Source organism: Hemibagrus wyckioides, linkage group LG15, assembly GCF_019097595.1.
Source record: "Hemibagrus wyckioides isolate EC202008001 linkage group LG15, SWU_Hwy_1.0, whole genome shotgun sequence".
Lineage (NCBI taxonomy): Eukaryota > Metazoa > Chordata > Actinopteri > Siluriformes > Bagridae > Hemibagrus > Hemibagrus wyckioides.
In genome coordinates, this window is record NC_080724.1 from 1,576,454 (window position 1) to 1,595,349 (window position 18,896).

General features: G+C 41.8%; 2 protein-coding genes across 2 annotated transcripts; one reads left to right on the top strand and one right to left on the bottom strand.

Annotated features, from left to right (window-relative positions):
- The first annotated feature begins 4,635 nt into the window (after positions 1 to 4,635).
- Positions 4,636 to 11,423, top strand: nsfl1c (NSFL1 (p97) cofactor (p47)). Its single transcript, XM_058410765.1, has 9 exons — positions 4,636 to 4,795; positions 5,318 to 5,415; positions 7,160 to 7,231; positions 7,456 to 7,621; positions 8,031 to 8,126; positions 8,210 to 8,319; positions 8,456 to 8,593; positions 9,184 to 9,354; positions 10,516 to 11,423. Exons 1-9 carry the CDS (start codon positions 4,694 to 4,696, stop codon positions 10,676 to 10,678), a joined length of 1,116 nt encoding a protein of 371 aa, XP_058266748.1. The 5' UTR covers positions 4,636 to 4,693; the 3' UTR covers positions 10,679 to 11,423.
- A 3,699-nt stretch (positions 11,424 to 15,122) lies between these two features.
- emp3b (epithelial membrane protein 3b) lies at positions 15,123 to 17,220 on the bottom strand. The gene is made up of 5 exons (XM_058410206.1): positions 17,038 to 17,220; positions 16,179 to 16,267; positions 15,921 to 16,023; positions 15,676 to 15,816; positions 15,123 to 15,484 (listed from the first exon to the last, which is right to left on the bottom strand). Exons 2-5 carry the CDS (start codon positions 16,254 to 16,256, stop codon positions 15,309 to 15,311), a joined length of 498 nt encoding a protein of 165 aa, XP_058266189.1. The 5' UTR covers positions 16,257 to 16,267; positions 17,038 to 17,220; the 3' UTR covers positions 15,123 to 15,308.
- Between the last annotated feature and the right edge of the window lie 1,676 nt (positions 17,221 to 18,896).

Genomic DNA, 18,896 nt, shown 5'->3' on the forward strand with positions numbered 1-18,896 from the left:
AAACCCGGCTGTTTCAGGACATAAGCAGGCTTCTTCCTGTTGATCTAAGCCAAAACTAGTCACTGAGCCCCCACACAGGCATCAAGCTCCTGAAACAGCAAAGCCCGGGAGAGTGGGGGAAACATCACTCCTCTAAATAAACAATGATCATAGTTACAGAGACAAGATCTGAAGCTTGAGGTTTCATATTTGAATTTTCCTGCCCTGGATGGATCTACCGTTATTACCCTGTTTTCTGACTTGGATCTAGTGTCTGTTAGTAAGGGTAATGATAACAGACCTGTTTGAGTGTGCAATGTTGCCTAGAAGACATGAATTACATTAAGGTGTGCAGAGGTTATGATTTTTGAGAGTGTATTTGCGTGAGAGAACATGAGAAAGAGCGAGTGAACATGGCAGATGATTTCTACATGAATAAGTAGCTCCAATTCATTGCTGATATTTCTCTAGTGGCCAGTTTAAGCGATCATAAATGCATTTAACAGCCTTATCCACCGGACCATCCATCATAAAAACTCACCCCAACAGGGACTGTGAGGGTGTGTGTGTGGGGGGGGTGACATCTTAGCAACAGATATGAATGCACACTAATTAGGCTTTCCTCTTCTCTCGCGCACGTTTTACGATTTCCTGTTTAGAGAATTGCAGCCTTGCTATCTAAATGAAATGAAATTGGGTGGATGTTTATGTGCGTGTCACCGTGCTTTACCAGATTGCAGTCACGTTTACCTCATTTTTGTGTGCGCTTGCAAGTCTTTGAGATGTATGAGAGCGTGTGATGGAGGTCATCGTGCTTGTTTAGGTGTCACGGGCAGGCCGGGATAGACTGGGCTACATCTCCATCTTCCTCTCTGTATCTTGGATTAATCGAAGCTGCTCAGTCTTACTCACCATCACTCACTGTCACTGCAAATGACACACTTCTGATACCTCACTTAAATGGAAACTCTATATTTTGATTGTGCATGCCACATTAACAGTTTCTACAGAGCTCAGTTTATCCTGTGAGAATATACATACAACATATAATTTTAAAATAGTTAAAATTCCGGGTTCCCCAAACCACAGTATACACATAGTAACTTCATTGTGTTTTACAATAGCGTAGCTTTGGAGTGTTTGGGATCAACCAGAGACTTCGTTATTCAGCTCATTGTGGTCAAACGTCTTCTGTTATTTCACTAAGTTTCTCAGGCTTTCTCATTTAGACGGTTTCACACAGTATTTTGGGACCCGAGCTTCTCAGTCTGGCAGCATTTCCTACTTTAGTTGCAAATCCTCACAGGTCTCTCTGCTCTCCTGCAGTGTGTATTTGTTATGTCCATCTCTAGACCTTCATCCAAAGCTGTGTAGATTTCTCACACACTCACACCAGGTCACCCTGGGTTTATCAATAGCTGTGTCACAGAAATCACACAATGAGAAGACACTGACTATTTATCTTGATGCATTGTGAATAAAGGACAAGACCAGAGGAAAGTTCATTTATAATCTGGATAATAGTTTTTCTTTGCTTAGTTTGCTTTTATTTTGTAGATGTTTAGGAGGATTGTAAATGTTAAATGTTAATTAGCAACACATACACACACACACACACATACACACAGAGTGAGTATTTTGTCATTCTCTTTTTGCTGTTTTGTGGTATTTGTATCTCACCGAGAAGAGTGATGTATTCTGATATACACCGACCAGGCATAACATTATGACCACTGGCCTAATATTGTTTTGGCCCTTCTTTTCCTGCCAAAACATCCCTGACCCGTCCTGCATTGTGTATTCTGACCCCTTTCTATCAGAACCAGCATTAACTTGTTCAGCAATCTGAGCAACAGTAGCTCGTCCGTTGGATTGGAGTGGTCTAGCACGCAGACCACGCTGATGTAAACGGTTTCGGATGGTCTGACGTGACACTTGGGTTCCTCTCACCTCCCTTAAATGTGCCTGGAGTTGAGTGACCTTCATCCGGTTCCACAGGGAACTGTTCACAATGAAGCGGTCATCAATATGGGATGTGGCCAAAGGACGTCCACTTCTATGCCTTTCTGTGACTCTTCCAGTCTCTCTGTATCTCTGTCCCAACCTGCTGATGACACTCTGTGACACTCTAAGCTCAGTGGCCACTTCCCTCTGAGAACATCCTGTTTGTAAGTTCACCTGTAAAGGTTATAGTGCATTTTAGGTGCATCCTGAAATTTCAGCCAAAAGCCGAATATCCTTAACTTTTTGTGAGTAGTGTATATCCCACCCACTAACAGGTGCCGTGATGAGGAGATACTCAGTCTTATTCACTTCACCTCTCACTGCTCAGTGACTTTCAATGCTATGAATCTAACATGAAATTGAGAAGACGACAAACACTGGGCTCAAAGCAACAGAATGCAGTGCAGGTGAATATGCTGAGCTACAGCACAGACTACACCTGACTAGTTAGCAATCTACAATATGATGACGGTGCACAATGACACTGCATATATGCCGGGAGTATTATGTGAAAGCTTAAGCTTTGATAGCTTATTTACTGAGTGTACAGATGAGGAGCTGACAGAGCCTGACATGACATGGGTAATTTTAGGGAAATAAAATGATGACTGAATTGCACAGGCACTTTTTCCATTTCTGTGAGTAGGCAGATGGAATTTAAGAATCTGTGAATGAAAACAGACCATGATGAAACAACGAAAGAAAACCCTCAAAACTGAAATACCAGATCAATCTTGGAGAATCATACACTATATTACCAAAAGTTTTGGGACGTCTGCCTTTACATACACATGAATGTAATATGGCGTTGTCCCGCCCTTTGCAGCTATAACAGCTTCAACTCTTCTAGGAAGGCTTTCCACAAGGTTTAGGAGTGTGTTTATGGGAATTTTTGACCATTCCTCTAGAAGCACATTTGTGAGGTCAGGCACTGATGTTGGACGAGAAGATCTGGCTCACAGTCTCCGCTCTAATTCATCACAAAGGTGTTCTATGGGGTTGAGGTCAGGACTCTGTGCAGGCCAGTCAAGTTCCTCCTTGACCTTGCTTTGGTCACTGGTGTGCAGTCATGTTGGAACAGGAAGGGGTCATCCCCAAACTGTTCCCACAAAGCATGAAATTGTCCAAAATGTCTTGGTATGAAGCTGAAGCATTAAGAGTTCCTTTCACTGGAACTAAGGGGCCGAGGCCCAACCCCTGAAAAACAACACCTGAACTCAATGATTTGGAGGGGTGTCCCAAAACTTTTGGCAATATAGTGTATGTTAATTATAAACATTAATTTCAGGCCATATAACAGGTATTTCCTGTACAATGTAAAGAGTTTTCCTGTGTTTTTGGCTTTTGGCACCTTACCGCAGCAAAATATAACATTTTAAATGCTAGAATATTATGTTCTTGTGTTGCTTTTTCTGGTTCTTTGACTTTAGCTGGCTCCTCATGGGCTGTGTGTTTCCGGGAGATTCCTCTGGAGTTGAGGGAGTGATCTCATGGTGGGCAGGTGATTCTGGACATGGAACCACAGCCTTGCCTTCAAGGCTTTTACTGGGGAGGGACAGAAACTGGGCAGGTGAGCAAGTGCTCTGTAAGCATTAAACTTTCCGCTCAAAGGTCAGCTATCTCTTCATCAGCATTTTGATTCTATAAATCAAGTACACACACGATGCAGGTGTGATATTTCGAGCTGAACATGTGTGTACACCAGTTTATGTTCTGCTGTTGCTTTTTCTGTGTAAACCATTCCTCAATACCATGTTAAAAGAATGTTTCATAAGTGTTTGTAAACATTTATTCTATATATTAGTATTTATCAATACTACTGTTCTGTAAAAGTAATGTTCAGAAGTTTTTAACTAGGAGGACATTTCCCTGGGGCAGCAGTGGTTAGCACTGTTGCCTCAAAGCAAGAAGCTCCTGGGTTCAAATCCTGGGTTCGAACAGGCAGGGGCCTTTCTGTGTGGAGTTTGCATGTTCTCCCTGTGCCTGCCCGGGGGTACTCTGGTTTCCTTCCACAGTCCAAAAATTTGTACATTAGGTTGATTGGTAATTCTAATTCACCCATAGAAGTGTGTGTGTGTGGTTGTCTGTCTATATATGTGGCCCTGTGATGGACTGGTGACCTGTCCAGGGTGTACCCCTGTCTTTCACCCAATGTGTGTTGGGATAGGCTCCAGCAGATCCCCGTGACCCTAATTAGGAATAAAGCGGGTATAGAAAATGAATGGATGGACATTTCCCCTCATTGACCCGACAGAGTTCCTGTCCTGTTGTCATTTTTTCCCCCGAACATACACTGACATCTAGTGGTGAATACCAGCAACTAGACATTATTCCACATGTGGATTTGCGGCTAAACACAGGAAAAAAAAAAATTAAACAACCCACAAAACTTTAAAATTTATACATTTATACTTTCAGCAGGGGCACACATTATTATAAAAAAAAAATACATGAACTATATTATATTATTTTATATTATAATTACGGTTTATTTCCATTAAGGAATCTCCAGATGGGATCCGAATGTGCATGAATGTGGATATTGATTCCAGCTACACGTTGAGGACGCCGTGTGTTGCTGTTTTATTAGACTGCTTTCAGAACACAACCAAGCTGGAACCTTTCTGTTCCTACTGAGCTCGGAACACACATGTTCAGTTCACTGTTTCCCGTCGAGCAGTCGGACCTAGCTGCAGTTCCACACACCAAAATGGCGTCACGGGATGAATCGGTCAGGGAGTTTGTTGCAGTTACCGGCGTTGAAGAGGAAAGAGCCCGGTTTTTCCTGGAATCGGCTGGCTGGGACTTGCAGGTGAAACAGGCTTAAAGTTGCTCTGCATGCGTTACCTCTGACTGCAAATTAGAAGAAGCTTTCACTTTATGCTGTCACGCTCAGTAGGTAGCTAATTAGCTAGCACATGCTAAGTGACCGGCTAGTGAATTGTGCAAGTCACTGTTGACGGGAAACACCCCGAGTCTCAGCGTTTTAGCATTAAAAGTCGCTTAAAATTCATAATAAATTAAACCTGCTACAGAAGTGTTCACTTGGTCAAGGTAACTATATTAACTACATCAGAGGAATTAAAGATCGCTAGCTGTTTTAGCCTCAGCACTGTCGGAAAGACGAGCCCGTTAAAGGTGCATGAATAATTTGTTGGGTTTGTGACGTACAGGTGTGAATGATGTCGAATACTGAAAACAACGAGTGCAAGCTTCACCGACGATTTCTGTCCGGTTTAGTGACGTGTTGTGAATCGCTATGTCGTCAGACTCATCCTCATGACGCATGACTTGTGACGCACTTTTTGTGTTTCTGGTGTTCGTGTCTCCTCAGCTTGCCCTTGCCAGCTTCTTTGAGGATGGAGGAGATGATGATATCGTTACCCTTCCTCAGCCTGAAAGCAGCCCTGGTCCTCGATCCTCAGGACCAAGGTAAAAATCAGCAAAAATCAGAGTTACTTTCATATATATTCATATTCATATTCATAAAGCTTTTGTTCACATTTATTTAGGGAATCTATATAGTAAATAAGAACAAAACACAATGTCTCCATTTCCACATCTGTACACAACGTTTTGTGTCTTGCTTGCTTCCTAGTTTTTCACATATATCTATACATCTAATGTAGCTATCTAATAATGGGTGTCTGTAATCGATGTACTGGAAGTCATTTAATCCATCACATCACATGATGTCAAATTAAACTATATATACTAAACATTTTTTTAGTTTATACACCGATCGGGTATAACATTATGACCAGTGAGAGGTGAGGAGATCATCAGTCTTATTCACTTCATCATGGCGCCTGTTAGTGGGTGGGATATATTAGGCAGCAAGTCAACATTTTGTCCTCAAAGTTGATGTTAGAAGCAGGAAAAATGGACAAGCGTAAGGATTTGAGCTTTGAGTTTGACCAAAAGGGCCAAAGTGTGATGGCTAGACCACTGGATCAGAGCATCTCCAAAACTGCAGCTCTTGTGAGGTGTTCCCGGTCTGCAGTGGTCAGTATCTATTAAAAGTGGTCCAAGGAAGGAACAGTGGTAACCGGCAGCTGGGGCTCATTGATGCACGTGGGGAGCGAAGGCTGGCCCGTGTGATCCGATCCAACAGTGGTGCAGTGGTCCAATGGGCAGTGGTGGCTCAAGTGGTTAAGGCTCTGGGTCGTTGACCAGGGGTTCAAGCCCCAGCACTGCCAAGTTGCCACTGTTGGGCCCTTGAGCAAGGCCCTTAACCCTCTCTGCTCCAGGGGCGCCGTATCATGGCTGACCCTGCGCTCTGACCCCAACCTCCAAGGATGGGATATGCGAAGAAAGAATTTCACTGTGCTGTAATGTATATGTGACAAATAAAGGCCGTTTCATTTCATTTCAGACGAGCTACTGTTGCTCAAATTGCTGAAGAAGTTAATGCTGGTTCTGATAGAAAGAGGTCAGAATATACAGTGCAGGACGGGTCAGGGCTGTTTTGGCAGCACCACCACAATATTAGACAGGTGGTCATAAAGTAATTGCCTGGTCAGTGTATAGGTTAAAGCTCAGAGTTGTTGATCATAATGTTGGGGTTCATTGCCAAGCTGCCACCATTGGGCCCCCTCCGTTTCAGTGGTGCTGCATCATAGCACCCTGTGTGCCCTGACACCAACCTCCAAATCTGGGATATACAAAGAAAATAATTCCATTGCACTGTAATGTAATGTGTGGTGATAAACTCGTTTTCTTCAAAGTGCAGCTACATCAGCATCCACATAGCTTCAAAGTTCTACAACAATTCCATATCTGAAGGTTTGGGAGGATGGAAGCCTGGCATTCTGCTCTAGTTCTGTCCCAAATGATGTACATGTGTACTTACACTCTGCACTTATACTGTGCATTATGTACTCATTAATGTGAAGTATAAATATATCAACTCAACTGCTAGCACTAAGTGTTGGTTATTTAAAAAAAAAAAAAAAAAAAGCTTAAAGCCAAGTTACTTTACACAAAATGAAGATAATTAGAAAGTGATTACAAACACGCATATGACCACTCGATATTTGTCCTTTAATATTTTTCCTTTAACCTGTCCCTTGTTACCTGATCCAGTGATGCCGTAGTCCTTTTTTAACCTGGTGCAAGGCGTAAGCCTTGAATGTCTTATTACTCATACAGGCTTATTTTATGTCTTCTAATTCAGTGAACACCGAGTGACTTCCTTCAGAGACCTGAAGCATGAAGATGAAGAGGAGAGCGATGAAGAAGGTCAGAGGTCAGTATGCGTATATGAACCTTTATCAGTTCCTCATTGTGGCTTGATATTAAACCAAACTCCAAAACCAGGCGTTTCATATGTCCAGTGAAAAATGTAAGTACATTCTGCTGTTACAACACACTGCACTACGTCCAGCCTCTACACTAGAAATTGAGTGGAGAATTTGTTACAGCATTCTGTCTGCATTATTCATCCCTGATAATTGATTTCTTTTCCTGCAGGTTCTTCGCTGGTGGTTCGGAACGCAGTGGTCAGCAGATTGTTGGTCCACCCAAAAAGAAGAGCACAAATGAAGTGGTTGAGGACTTGTTCAAGGGTGCCAAGGAGCATGGTGCTGTTCCAGTTGAAAAAGCAGGCAAAGGACCTGGAGAGTCCAGCAAGGCTAGGGTATCGTATACTTGTGTGTATTTGGGAATGTGTTGTTAACACGAGGCGAGTTACAACAAACAGCACCATCGTTAGGTAGTACATGCACTTTAGCATTGTTGGATAGCATACACACCCAAGAACATAAATCCAGTTCATTAGAGCTCAAACCAACCAGTAATAACCCAGAGTAAGCAGTTCATTACCAGAATGCTGAGAGAACTGAAATAAAACCAAAACAATGAAATACCAGTTCTTTAAAAAATGTAAAACACTGTAAAGTGCTGTTTTATTCTAAATAAAGTGATACGTTGCATCTCATAGATAATGAATTTTTTGACACTTTTTTAATTTAGATTTGTACTGATTTTATTTGTTGTTACAACAAATTCAGTTTCTGCTATCCTGTCGTTTTGTCCCTCTCCTGCAGGCGTTTGTGGGAGGTGGATATCGTCTGGGTGCAGCACCAGAAGAGGAGTCTGCCTACGTGGCTGGAGAGAGGAGATCTTCTAGCAGTGCACAAGACGTGAGTCAACAAGCTCCTGAACTAGAGTAGTGCTTGTGAGGGCAGTTTCTGATGTGTCCTTAGTGACTGTTGCTATAATGCAGGTTCATGTGGTGCTGAAGTTGTGGAAGACCGGATTCAGCCTTGATGACGGAGAGCTCCGAAACTACAACGATCCTGGGAACGCTCTCTTCCTGGAGTCTATCCGCAGGGGGTGAGTTTGGGATGATGGAATGTTTTTTTTTTTGTTTTTCTTTGGACCAAATTACTATATTAGCTGGTTCTTTGACTTCAAGTTTATCTAGAGTTATAGCTGGCTCCTCACTGAGTAAACTGGCTTTGTGTCTCAGGGAGATTCCTCTGGAGCTGAGGCAGCGCTCTCGTGGTGGGCAGGTGAATCTGGACATGGAGGACCACAGGGACGAAGACTTTGCCAAACCCAAGCCTGCCTTCAAGGCTTTTACTGGGGAGGGACAGAAACTGGGCAGGTGAGCAAGTGCTCTATTCCATTTTCAACTCGAAGATCAGCTATCTATTTATCAGCATTTTGATCATTTTTTTGATAAATCAAGTACACACATGATGCGTGTCTGATATCTCGAGCTGAACATGTGTCTACACCAGTTTTAGAGCTTTTTTCCCCCCAGAGCTCTCATAGTATGATTATTGGCTCTACTTATGAGCGTCAGTACCTTTAACGCTATGTGAAGACTGTTGAGAAAGAAACGGCACTCTTCCGGTTAATGTCTAACAAGGTTATAAACGACTGGGAGGGATCTCAGCACAGGCGGTTTTATTTTAATCACATCTGAAGAGATCACGTTGCACTAAATGGACTTGGCTTGCTCTTCGAATCAGCTTCTTTCAAGAAAAAAGCTTCTCTTCAAACATTTTATTATTACAGAGGTGCTGTCTAATTTTGAAAACAGACAGTCAGTTACACTGTGCAGCTCCATCTCCTCATCCTGGCCCTGGTTACTGTCCATTTCCTGAAAGTTTTTTTTATTACTCTGGCTGTGCTAAAAGAAAAAAAAAAGGCCATTATTTCCCAATAATTCTCTTTAAATCCAACTCTTAGTGCCACTCCGGAGTTGGTATCTGTCCCAAGAATGGATCAGGCACATCAGGCTGCAAGCGAGGCTCAGGCCTGCGCCTCTATCAACGTGGACGAGTCGCAGCCCGTCACCAACATCCAGATCAGATTGGCTGATGGAGGACGACTGGTGCAGAAGTTTAACCACACCCACAGGTACAGAAACAAAACTTAGCACCTCAATAATTTGCGGTCAGTCTGGCTTTAACAAGTTAATTTCTTGAGCTTTGCAGTTTCTTTCTCTTTTTCATGGGACACAAAACAGTAATCATAACCGGAGAGAAAAGCAATGTTACAATGAATGTATAGAACAGCTCATATTTATTCAGTGGTAGTTACAGTATGTGGTTATGAGATTCTCACAGAGATTTCATTCGGCTATATCCCAACTTTGGTGGCTGGGGTCAGAGCGCAGGGTAAGCCATCACACAGCACCCCTGGAGCAAGGAGGGTTAAGAGCCTTGCTCAGGGGCCAACACTGGAGCTTGGTGGAGCCAGGACTTTAACCCTGATCTTCCCATCAACAGCCCAGTGGCTACCACTGACCAGCTGAGTCGGCTCCCACTAAAGAAAAACCTCTTTGCAGACTTGGATCCACATATTAGTATATTTTTGTTTGTTCCCTGTGATGGTACTTTAACTAACTCTGAAAAAATATATGAAGCCTTTTTTTCCTCCTCTCTTGAACCTTTTTTAAAGATAAAACACTAGGGCAGGGGTAGCTTAGTGGTTGAGATGTTGGACTAATGATCTGAAGGTTGTGTGTTCAAATCCCAGGCCCACCAAGAAAGGCCCTTAACTGCTCAGTTGTGTATATGAGATAAATGCAAGTTTCTGGATTAATGCAGCTGCAGAATGTCACGGAGAAGGTGGAAAGCATCAGGGTGACTGACTGAGCTTTATGAAATATTTATTGAACTGAGGCATTATAAAGCACTGAGTAATGGACGCCTGACCTACCGTTAAAGAAGCATGTCCTTACAGAAAGCTTCAGTGTTCAGTTATGTTTTAACATGTTTTTACTTTTTTTTATTGGACTTTTGTGTGGAATGTCCACCATACAAGTGAATTTGTTTTACTGTAGAGACACTAGTGTATTAAAACCGGACATGAACATAATCCTGTCTTTTGGATCTACTGGCCAATCAGATGAGAGAATCCATCAGTATGGTGGTGTAATGACATTCAGTTTAGGCCCGATATGCTCAACTCCAGCTGATGTGATATAAGACAAAAGCACAAGACTGTACAAGAATTTGTGAGGTGTATCACCTGGAGACTTGGAAAATAAAATCTGTTTGTTTCGTTTCTCCTCAGGGTCTCTGACATACGCCAGTTTGTGGTGAACGCTCGACCAGCCATGGCCGCGACAGAGTTCGTCCTCATGACGACTTTCCCCAACAGGGAGCTGACAGACGAGAGTCTGACACTGAAGGAGGCCAACCTGCTGAACGCGGTCATTGTGCAGCGGCTAAAGTGATGGTGCCTCCTCCCCTAGTGGCGATATTTTATCACAGCACTCTGAGTTTCCTACTCAACAAGGGGACACATGGACTTGAGGACTTCTCATTACTTTCTTTTTTTTTTTTCCTTAGTGACATTTTCTCTTTGGCAGTTTTGTGATGGTGTATACTTTTTGGATATGACGTAATAGAGTTGGGGAAAAAATAAGAATTATTCCTATGAGATGCTTTAATTAAAGGAGAGAAGAGTGGAGTTTCCCCAACAAACCAATTTACCAATTAAACATACTAGGAAAACACATCCAAACAAAATAAAGAGCTTTCTAAATATTTTTACCTCAATGTTTCTTAAGCAGTTCTACTGTTTTTCTCTTACCTCCTCTTTTTCTTTTTTCCGAACGCAAGCCGTCTCTCGCCGTAAACTCTCGTCTCAGCTCCATAATACCTTTAGCCTTACGACCCAAAAAGATTGAAAGATTTTTTTCTCCTATTGTTTTTTGTTTTCCTTTCAGTAGGAAATATGATGGTTGTTAACACTAAAATAGTTTATTTCGGATTGACCAATGCACCTTATCCGTCTTGATGCCTGATTAAACGTGCTAGCAAGATTAAAACAAAATAGCTGGTTGAGACTTGGCCGCTTGCTGTGCTGCTAAACACATCGGCAGCTATGTTGTATTCTATGCAGCCACTTGTAGCAGTGGAGACGCTGCGTGGTTGTGTGGTTATTCTGTGATTAAAATCTCTCTGTCTACCACTGGAGAGAGCTTTTCTTCATTTTTACTGGATTTACTCAGGGCTCTGTTCATTCATGTGGATCCATAGAAAAACCTAGGTCACTACTGACATCAAAGAATAGACCATGAGGCCTGTGCCTGCAGAAGCTTCATGCTTATTGTACAGCGTGATGGAAGCTATTAACTTAGATCCAGTCATGTGTTCATCATGAGACACAAAGTCTCTGCCTTCATAAATTTATCTCTTTGTGATATACCAGTGCAAGTAGTGCTACCATATACCAGATTGTTATCCCCTTGTGTTTTTAGTCATTTTTTAATAAAACTCCTAAGAACAAAACAGAATGGAAAACTGTAATAAATTACAGAATTTCTCTCCACAACATTTATCCAAAAATAAATAAATAAACATCACCATACATTAACGGTTATTAACATGATGTCCATTACTGATGGATTATTAGATTCCCAGTAATATATAGGGGCACCATTTTTGTTTATAAATCTCTGCTTTATTTCTAGCACCATATATTCAGAGTTTATCAGACATCTCTTTGAGCCACTTGTATTAAATAGAAATCTATAAGCTTCTATTTGCTTGCATTCACAACAGGCCTTATCATATACACATTTTATATATATATATATATATATATATATATATACACTATATTGCCAAAAGTATTCTCTCACCCATCCAAATAATCAGAATCAGGTGTTCCAATCACTTCCATGGCCACAGGTGTATAAAATCAAGCACCTAGGCATGCAGACTGTTTTTACAAACATTTGTGAAAGAATGGGTCGCTCTCAGGAGCTCAGTGAATTCCAGCGTGGAACTGTGATAGGATGCCACCTGTGCAACAAATCCAGTCGTGAAATTTCCTCTCTCCTAAATATTCCACAGTCAACTGTCAGCTGTATTATAAGAACGTGGAAGTGTTTGGGAACGACAGCAACTCAGCCACGAAGTGGTAGGTCACGTAAACTGACGGAGCGGGGTCAGCGGATGCTGAGGCGCATAGTGCGAAGAGGTCGCCAACTTTCTGCAGAGTCAATCGCTACAGACCTCCAAACTTCATGTGGCCTTCAGATTAGCTCAAGAACAGTGTGCAGAGAGCTTCATGGAATGGGTTTCCATGGCCGAGCAGCTGCATCCAAGCCATACATCACCAAGTGCAATGCAAAGCGTCAGATGCAGTGGTGTAAAGCACGCCGCCACTGGACTCTAGAGCAGTGGAGACGCGTTCTCTGGAGTGACAAATCGCACTTCTCCATCTGGCAATCTGATGGACGAGTCTGGGTTTTGGCGGTTGCCAGGAGAACGGTACTTGTCTGACTGCATTGTGCCAAGTGTAAAGTTTGGTGGAGGGGGGATTATGGTGTGGGGTTGTTTTTCAGGAGCTGGGCTTGGCCCCTTAGTTCCAGTGAAAGGAACTCTGAATGCTTCAGCATACCAAGACATTTTGGACAATTCCATGCTCCCAACTTTGTGGGAACAGTTTGGAGCTGGCCCCTTCCTCTTCCAACATGACTGTGCACCAGTGACCAAAGCAAGGTCCATAAAGACATGGATGACAGAGTCTGGTGTGGATGAACTTGACTGGCCTGCACAGAGTCCTGACCTCAACCCGATAGAACACCTTTGTGATGAATTAGAGCGGAGACTGAGAGCCAGGCCTTCTCGTCCAACATCAGTGTGTGACCTCACAAATGCGCTTCTGGAAGAATGGTCAAAAATTCCCATAAACACACTCCTAAACCTTGTGGACAGCCTTCCCAGAAGAGTTGAAGCTGTTATAGCTGCAAAGGGTGGACCGACGTCATATTGAACCCTGTGGACTAGGAATGGGATGTCACTTAAGTTCATATGCGAGTCAAGGCAGGTGAGCGAATACTTTTGGCAATATAGTGTATATATATATGTATATATATATATATATATATATATATATATATATATATATATATATATATATTTATTAATTTATATATATATTTATATAAATAACATTACACACACACTACTCACAAAAAGTTAAGGATATTTGGCTTTTGGGTGAAATTTATGGAAAATGTAAAAAGTTCACACTACAGTGATATTATATCATGAAAGTAGGGCATTTAAGTAGAAGCTGCAATGGTGATTTCCTCATCTCAAACAATTTATTGAAACAAAAGCCAACAACAGTGGTGGGTATACCCCAACAAAAAATCTCAATGTCTCAATAATCTGTCATGTGCCCTTGACCATCAATTACAGCTTGACAACGACGTCTCATGCTGTTCACGAGTCGACTTATTGTCTGCTGAGGCATGGCATTCCACTCTTCTTGAAGGGCGGCCCTCAGGTCATTGAGGTTCTGGGGTGCAGGGTTACGAGCCTCTACACGGCGACTCGGCTGATCCCAGAGGTTTTCTATGGGATTCACGTCTGGAGAAAGTGCAGGCCACTCCATTTGAGGTACCCCAGCCTCCAGCAGCCGTTCCCTAATGATGCGACCTCGATGAGCTGGAGCATTGTCGTCCATGAAGATAAAATTAGGCCTGTGTTGTTCATGCAGGGGCACAATGACTGGATTAATGATGTTATTCAGGTAGTATTGGTTTGTCACTGTACCATTCACAAGATGTAGGGCAGTTCTGTATTGAGTGGACACACCTGCCCAGACTGTAACACCACCACAACAGTGGCTGATGCATAGCACTCTCCTTGACGTCTCCAACACTGTTGGCGGCCATCATTTCTGCTCAACGTGAATCGACTTTCATCAGAGAACAGCACTGAGGCCCACTGGTCCCTGGTGTGGTCTTGGTCTTATGATGTCAAAATGTGAACAGCATGATGAAGAGGACTGTTTAAATACCAATTCTAATTGAACCAGAAAATTTATTGGTTGATTCATGGATCAAACACCAGTTGTGAATTTTGCCGTTAAGCACCTTGTTAGAGAACAGCAAGTTCTGCAAAAAGTACTGAAACACTGAACAGTTGGACATGTGCATTCAAAAGTGTAGAGAAGGTCAAATTAAGTTCACCTGTAAAGGTTATAGTGCACTATAACCAAATGCACTATAATAAGTGCACTAAAATGCACTATAATATATACACACTATATTGCCAAAAGTATTCGCTCACCTGCCTTGACTCACACTTAAGTGACATCCCATTCCTAATCCATAGGGTTCAATATGACGTCGGTCCACCCTTTGCAGCTATGCATAGCTGTATGTGACTGTGACTGTGACTGTGATTGTGAGAACAGACCTTCTCGTCCAACATCAGTGTGTGACCTCACAAATGCTCTTCTAGAGGAACGGTCAAAAATTCCCAGAAACACACTCCTAAACCTTGTGGAAAGCCTTCCCAGAAGAGTTGAAGCTGTTATAGCTGCAAAGGGCGAGACAACTCCATATTACATTCATGTGCATGGAAAGGTAGATGTCCCAGTTTTGGCCTGGCTCACAGTCTCCACTCTAATTCATCCCAAAGGTGTTCTATGGGGTTGAGGTCAGTCAAGTTCCTCCACACCAAACTCGCTCATCCATGTCTTTATGGACCTTGCTTTGGTCACTGGTGTGGGGTCAAGCCCAACCCCTGAAAAACAACACCTAAATTTGGAGCAGTGTCCCAAAACTTTTGGTAATATAGTGTATATTCATTTCCTCTATTATTACTCAGGTAAATGCATGCACATTTGAAATAATTACTGCCTCTCAAAGATGTTTTAATCAGGTTTTATTCATAAAAATACTTGGCATGTATATAGTCTACAAGATATTATGGTACAGTACATTACAAAAGAAGTACAAATATTATTTTGGTTACCATATATAAGTGATGCAACATAAATATACATATAACTGCGGCTGTTTAATGTTTGACTCGGGAGCGGAGCCGAGAATGGCACTACTTCCTTTTGCGCAAATAAATGTACATGATTCCACTCCACATTAGCAAAGGCACACACAACCATGCCAAAATAAAGCAGTAACCAAAGTGTCCTGAGCTCAACTTTCTGGAGTCCTGAAGGATTTCTTTGTTGTGTAATGTGTAGATGAGTGTTGCAGTCAAGGTTGTGAGACCTGCAAGAGAAAAATAAAGAAAGAAACCAATACAGAGACTACAGAGACACATCGGCTGTAATTATGTAGCTGAAAAGACACATCAAAACAATTTAAAACAAAATGAATATTCATTTACATGTTCTCTATACATATAGAAGTATATTTCTGTAATTCACACTCAGCTATAAGCGGTCACCACCATAAAATACCTGCAAATGCCTGACAGACTCCTGTAAGATAGAAGAGTCCTCCTTCTGACATGATAAAGAGCTGAGCCAGGAAAATGAGAAATGCGATGGAGCAAAAGACAGCAGACAGGATCATCAGGACTTGGACAGCTTGAAGCCACTCTGGGGGAAAAAGTTCAACATTGACTTTGCTTTCAGTCACTCAAGAAGCCAAGGATTCAAGTTCTGAACAGTCAGGATATATGATGTGGGACTGGGGACTTTACCTGTCTCGTTGGATGACGAACAAAGCCACGTCTCAGTTTCGTTGTCCAGCCTGCAGTTGTACCAGAGGTCTGACTTCTCAGTGCTGCTCCACACCCACCAAGACTGAGTCAAGCAGAAGAAACACACAAAACTGTAACCAGAGACTGAGAAGCCTCTCTCATCATTAATAGAAATGTGATATTAGAGAAAACTGGTTTATTTGTACAAGACAGATAAGATATCCTGAACTGTGAATAGAATGCTTCATAATTTTTAACCTTGTCCATGGTGGCAATATACAGAAGCGCCAGTGTGAAGAGATGTAGCAGGGTGATAAAAATCAGCAGCAGGGCCATGGTCCTTCACTCTGAAAATAAATCGAATATCACATTTAACAAATCTCGGTGCTGGAACATAGTATTTTTTTAAAACATTCTCACAATATCGCCTTACTTCTAATAAAATACTTGAGGGTGGTGAACTTTTCTGGGGTTTTTTTTTTTTTTTTTCAAAACCAGGAATGAAAAGTGGACAAGTAACAAAACATCTGTATGGAAGAGTGAACCGTAAGACGTTCCTTATGTGTTCTCCAGTCTCTGGACCATCCAGATTGTTTTCCCATCCATCCACTGTCTATACCCGCTTTATTCTTAATTAGGGTCACAGGGATCTGCTGGAGCCTATCCCAGCACACATTGGGCAAAAGGCAGGGGTACACCCTGGACAGGTCACCAGTCCACCACACATATAGACAGACAACCACACACAAGCAATTTAGAATTACCAATCAACCTAATGTACATGTTTTTGGACTGTGGGAGGAAACCAGAGTACACCCACACAGGGAGAACCTGGGATTTGAACCCAGTACCTTCCCACTGTGAGGTAACAGTGCTATCCACTAAGCCACCCTGTAAATCAACTGCTGTTCCATCCATGTAGTGTTAAAAGTATTATATATTTACATTTCCAAAAAAAGAAAAACATCTGACAAAATGGTAATCTTTTCATTTAGGACATATTTATTATTAACGCTATTCAAAAGGCTCATGGACTGATTTCACAACTCGATTTAAATAACTTAAACCTAAACATCTTAATTTAACATTCCAATAATGAAAAGAAGCGCTGGCTCACCAAAAATGATGAATCAACAGGATGTTTCACCAGCCTCCAAAGCCACCAAAGTCCACGTTTTCCTTTTCCACTACTGTCCTTCTTTCACTCCACACTTTATATCGGCTTTGGACTCAGTTGTTAGTCGTTTCCTCTTTCACAGGAACAACACTCCCTTTACTTCCCTGCACTCCCTCACGTCGACAAAAATAGGCCAGGCTTTTAAGCAGGCCCACCCAGCTGAACGGAGACACACGAGAGCATCCACACGTCATTTTGGCCCACCAGATTTCCTCCGCAGAACTACAGGGCGTCATCATGGTCAAATTGAGCGGGGAAAGGGGAAACACCTTCTTAGGGAAAATTACAGGAATAACTGTGTTTATTTGTTCTAAACTGCAGCAGATCCGGATCTGAAAATTCGAATCAATTGGATTTGTTGTTTTTAATTTTTTATTTATTTTTAATCTAAAACAGTGGAGGTTATTCAGCAGTGCTGCTCTTCCCAATACACTCCAACAAGCAGCATTCACACTACTACCACCATGTCAGTGTCACTGCTGTGAATGAGAAATGGTCCACCACCCAAAACATTTCAGGTCCTAGTCAGTCCCCCAGTCAACTGAAGGGTGGGGTAGAGAGGATGCCAAATTGTGCATAGCGACAGACAGGATGCAGTCAGTAATCTTTACTTACAAAGTGGTAAACAATCGGTAGGTGTATCTGATAAGAGCTCAAAGAATCGAGAACTGCTATTTTAGTGAACATCGGGAGACGACCTGCATGTGTGGAGAGACACTTTTTAAAAGACGGAAAAGAGAAAATGTTGTTTTGCATGGACGGATATTCTAGATTCAGGATTCTCCCTACCATTAATTCCATAAAATGCAACCGAACATGTTCACAACTGAGTAGTTCCACTTTATTAGGAACACCTTTACGCTGGAACATTCACACAATTATTTAATCAGTTCAAAAATCATGCAGTTAACTCTTTACATATAAGGATAGAGATCAAATACAAGAATAAACATCGGTGTGATTGTTGTGTCATCGAGATACGACTGTGGTGAGGAGAAAAGCATCTCAGAATGCTCAGAAAACATCCCACCAGCCAAAAACAAGATTCTAAAGCCTATCACAGGCACATACTGACCAAAACTGGTCAGCTTCAGATTAGAAAAAAAACCCAATCCCACAGAAATTCCCAGGGGATCAGAAGAAATAATTTCTGAAATACTTAAACCTGTTTCATCTGGTAGAAACAACCTTGCCACAGAGATCACATGTTTCCCCATTCAGATGTTTGGGTGAGGATTAACTGAAACTCTTGATCCGTATCTGCGTGATTTCATGCACTGCACTGCTTCCATGTATGTGACTGATTAGATTGCTGCATGAACGTGGATGGTGAGTGTATAGTGTAGTGTACTGAATATGAGAATGGATCAACAGGAATCTTTAATGAAAGTAAAGCACAAAGAGCAGAAGGAGTTATTGCATGAGAAAGGGTGGAAAAAGAAATTGCAGAGAAATATACTGAAGTGAAAGTCCTAGATATATAGATAAAAGTCTTACAAATTAGTATCCAGGCAAAAATACATAAATGTGGGAGAAAAAAATCATCCTTTTTAAATATTTTTAACTGTTAAAATTCATTTAATTCATTCATTCATTTTTCATTTTATGTAACTTATTACTTATCTAAAACTGAACTTGGTTTTTAAAGAAACTGTTACATTAAACATTTGCCTTCTTCTTCTTCTTCTTTTTCTTCTTCTTCTTCTTCTTTGGGCTTTTCCCTTCAGGGGTTGCCACAGCAAATCATCTCTCTCCACCTATCCCTATCTTCTGCATCCTCAACACTTACACCCACTAGC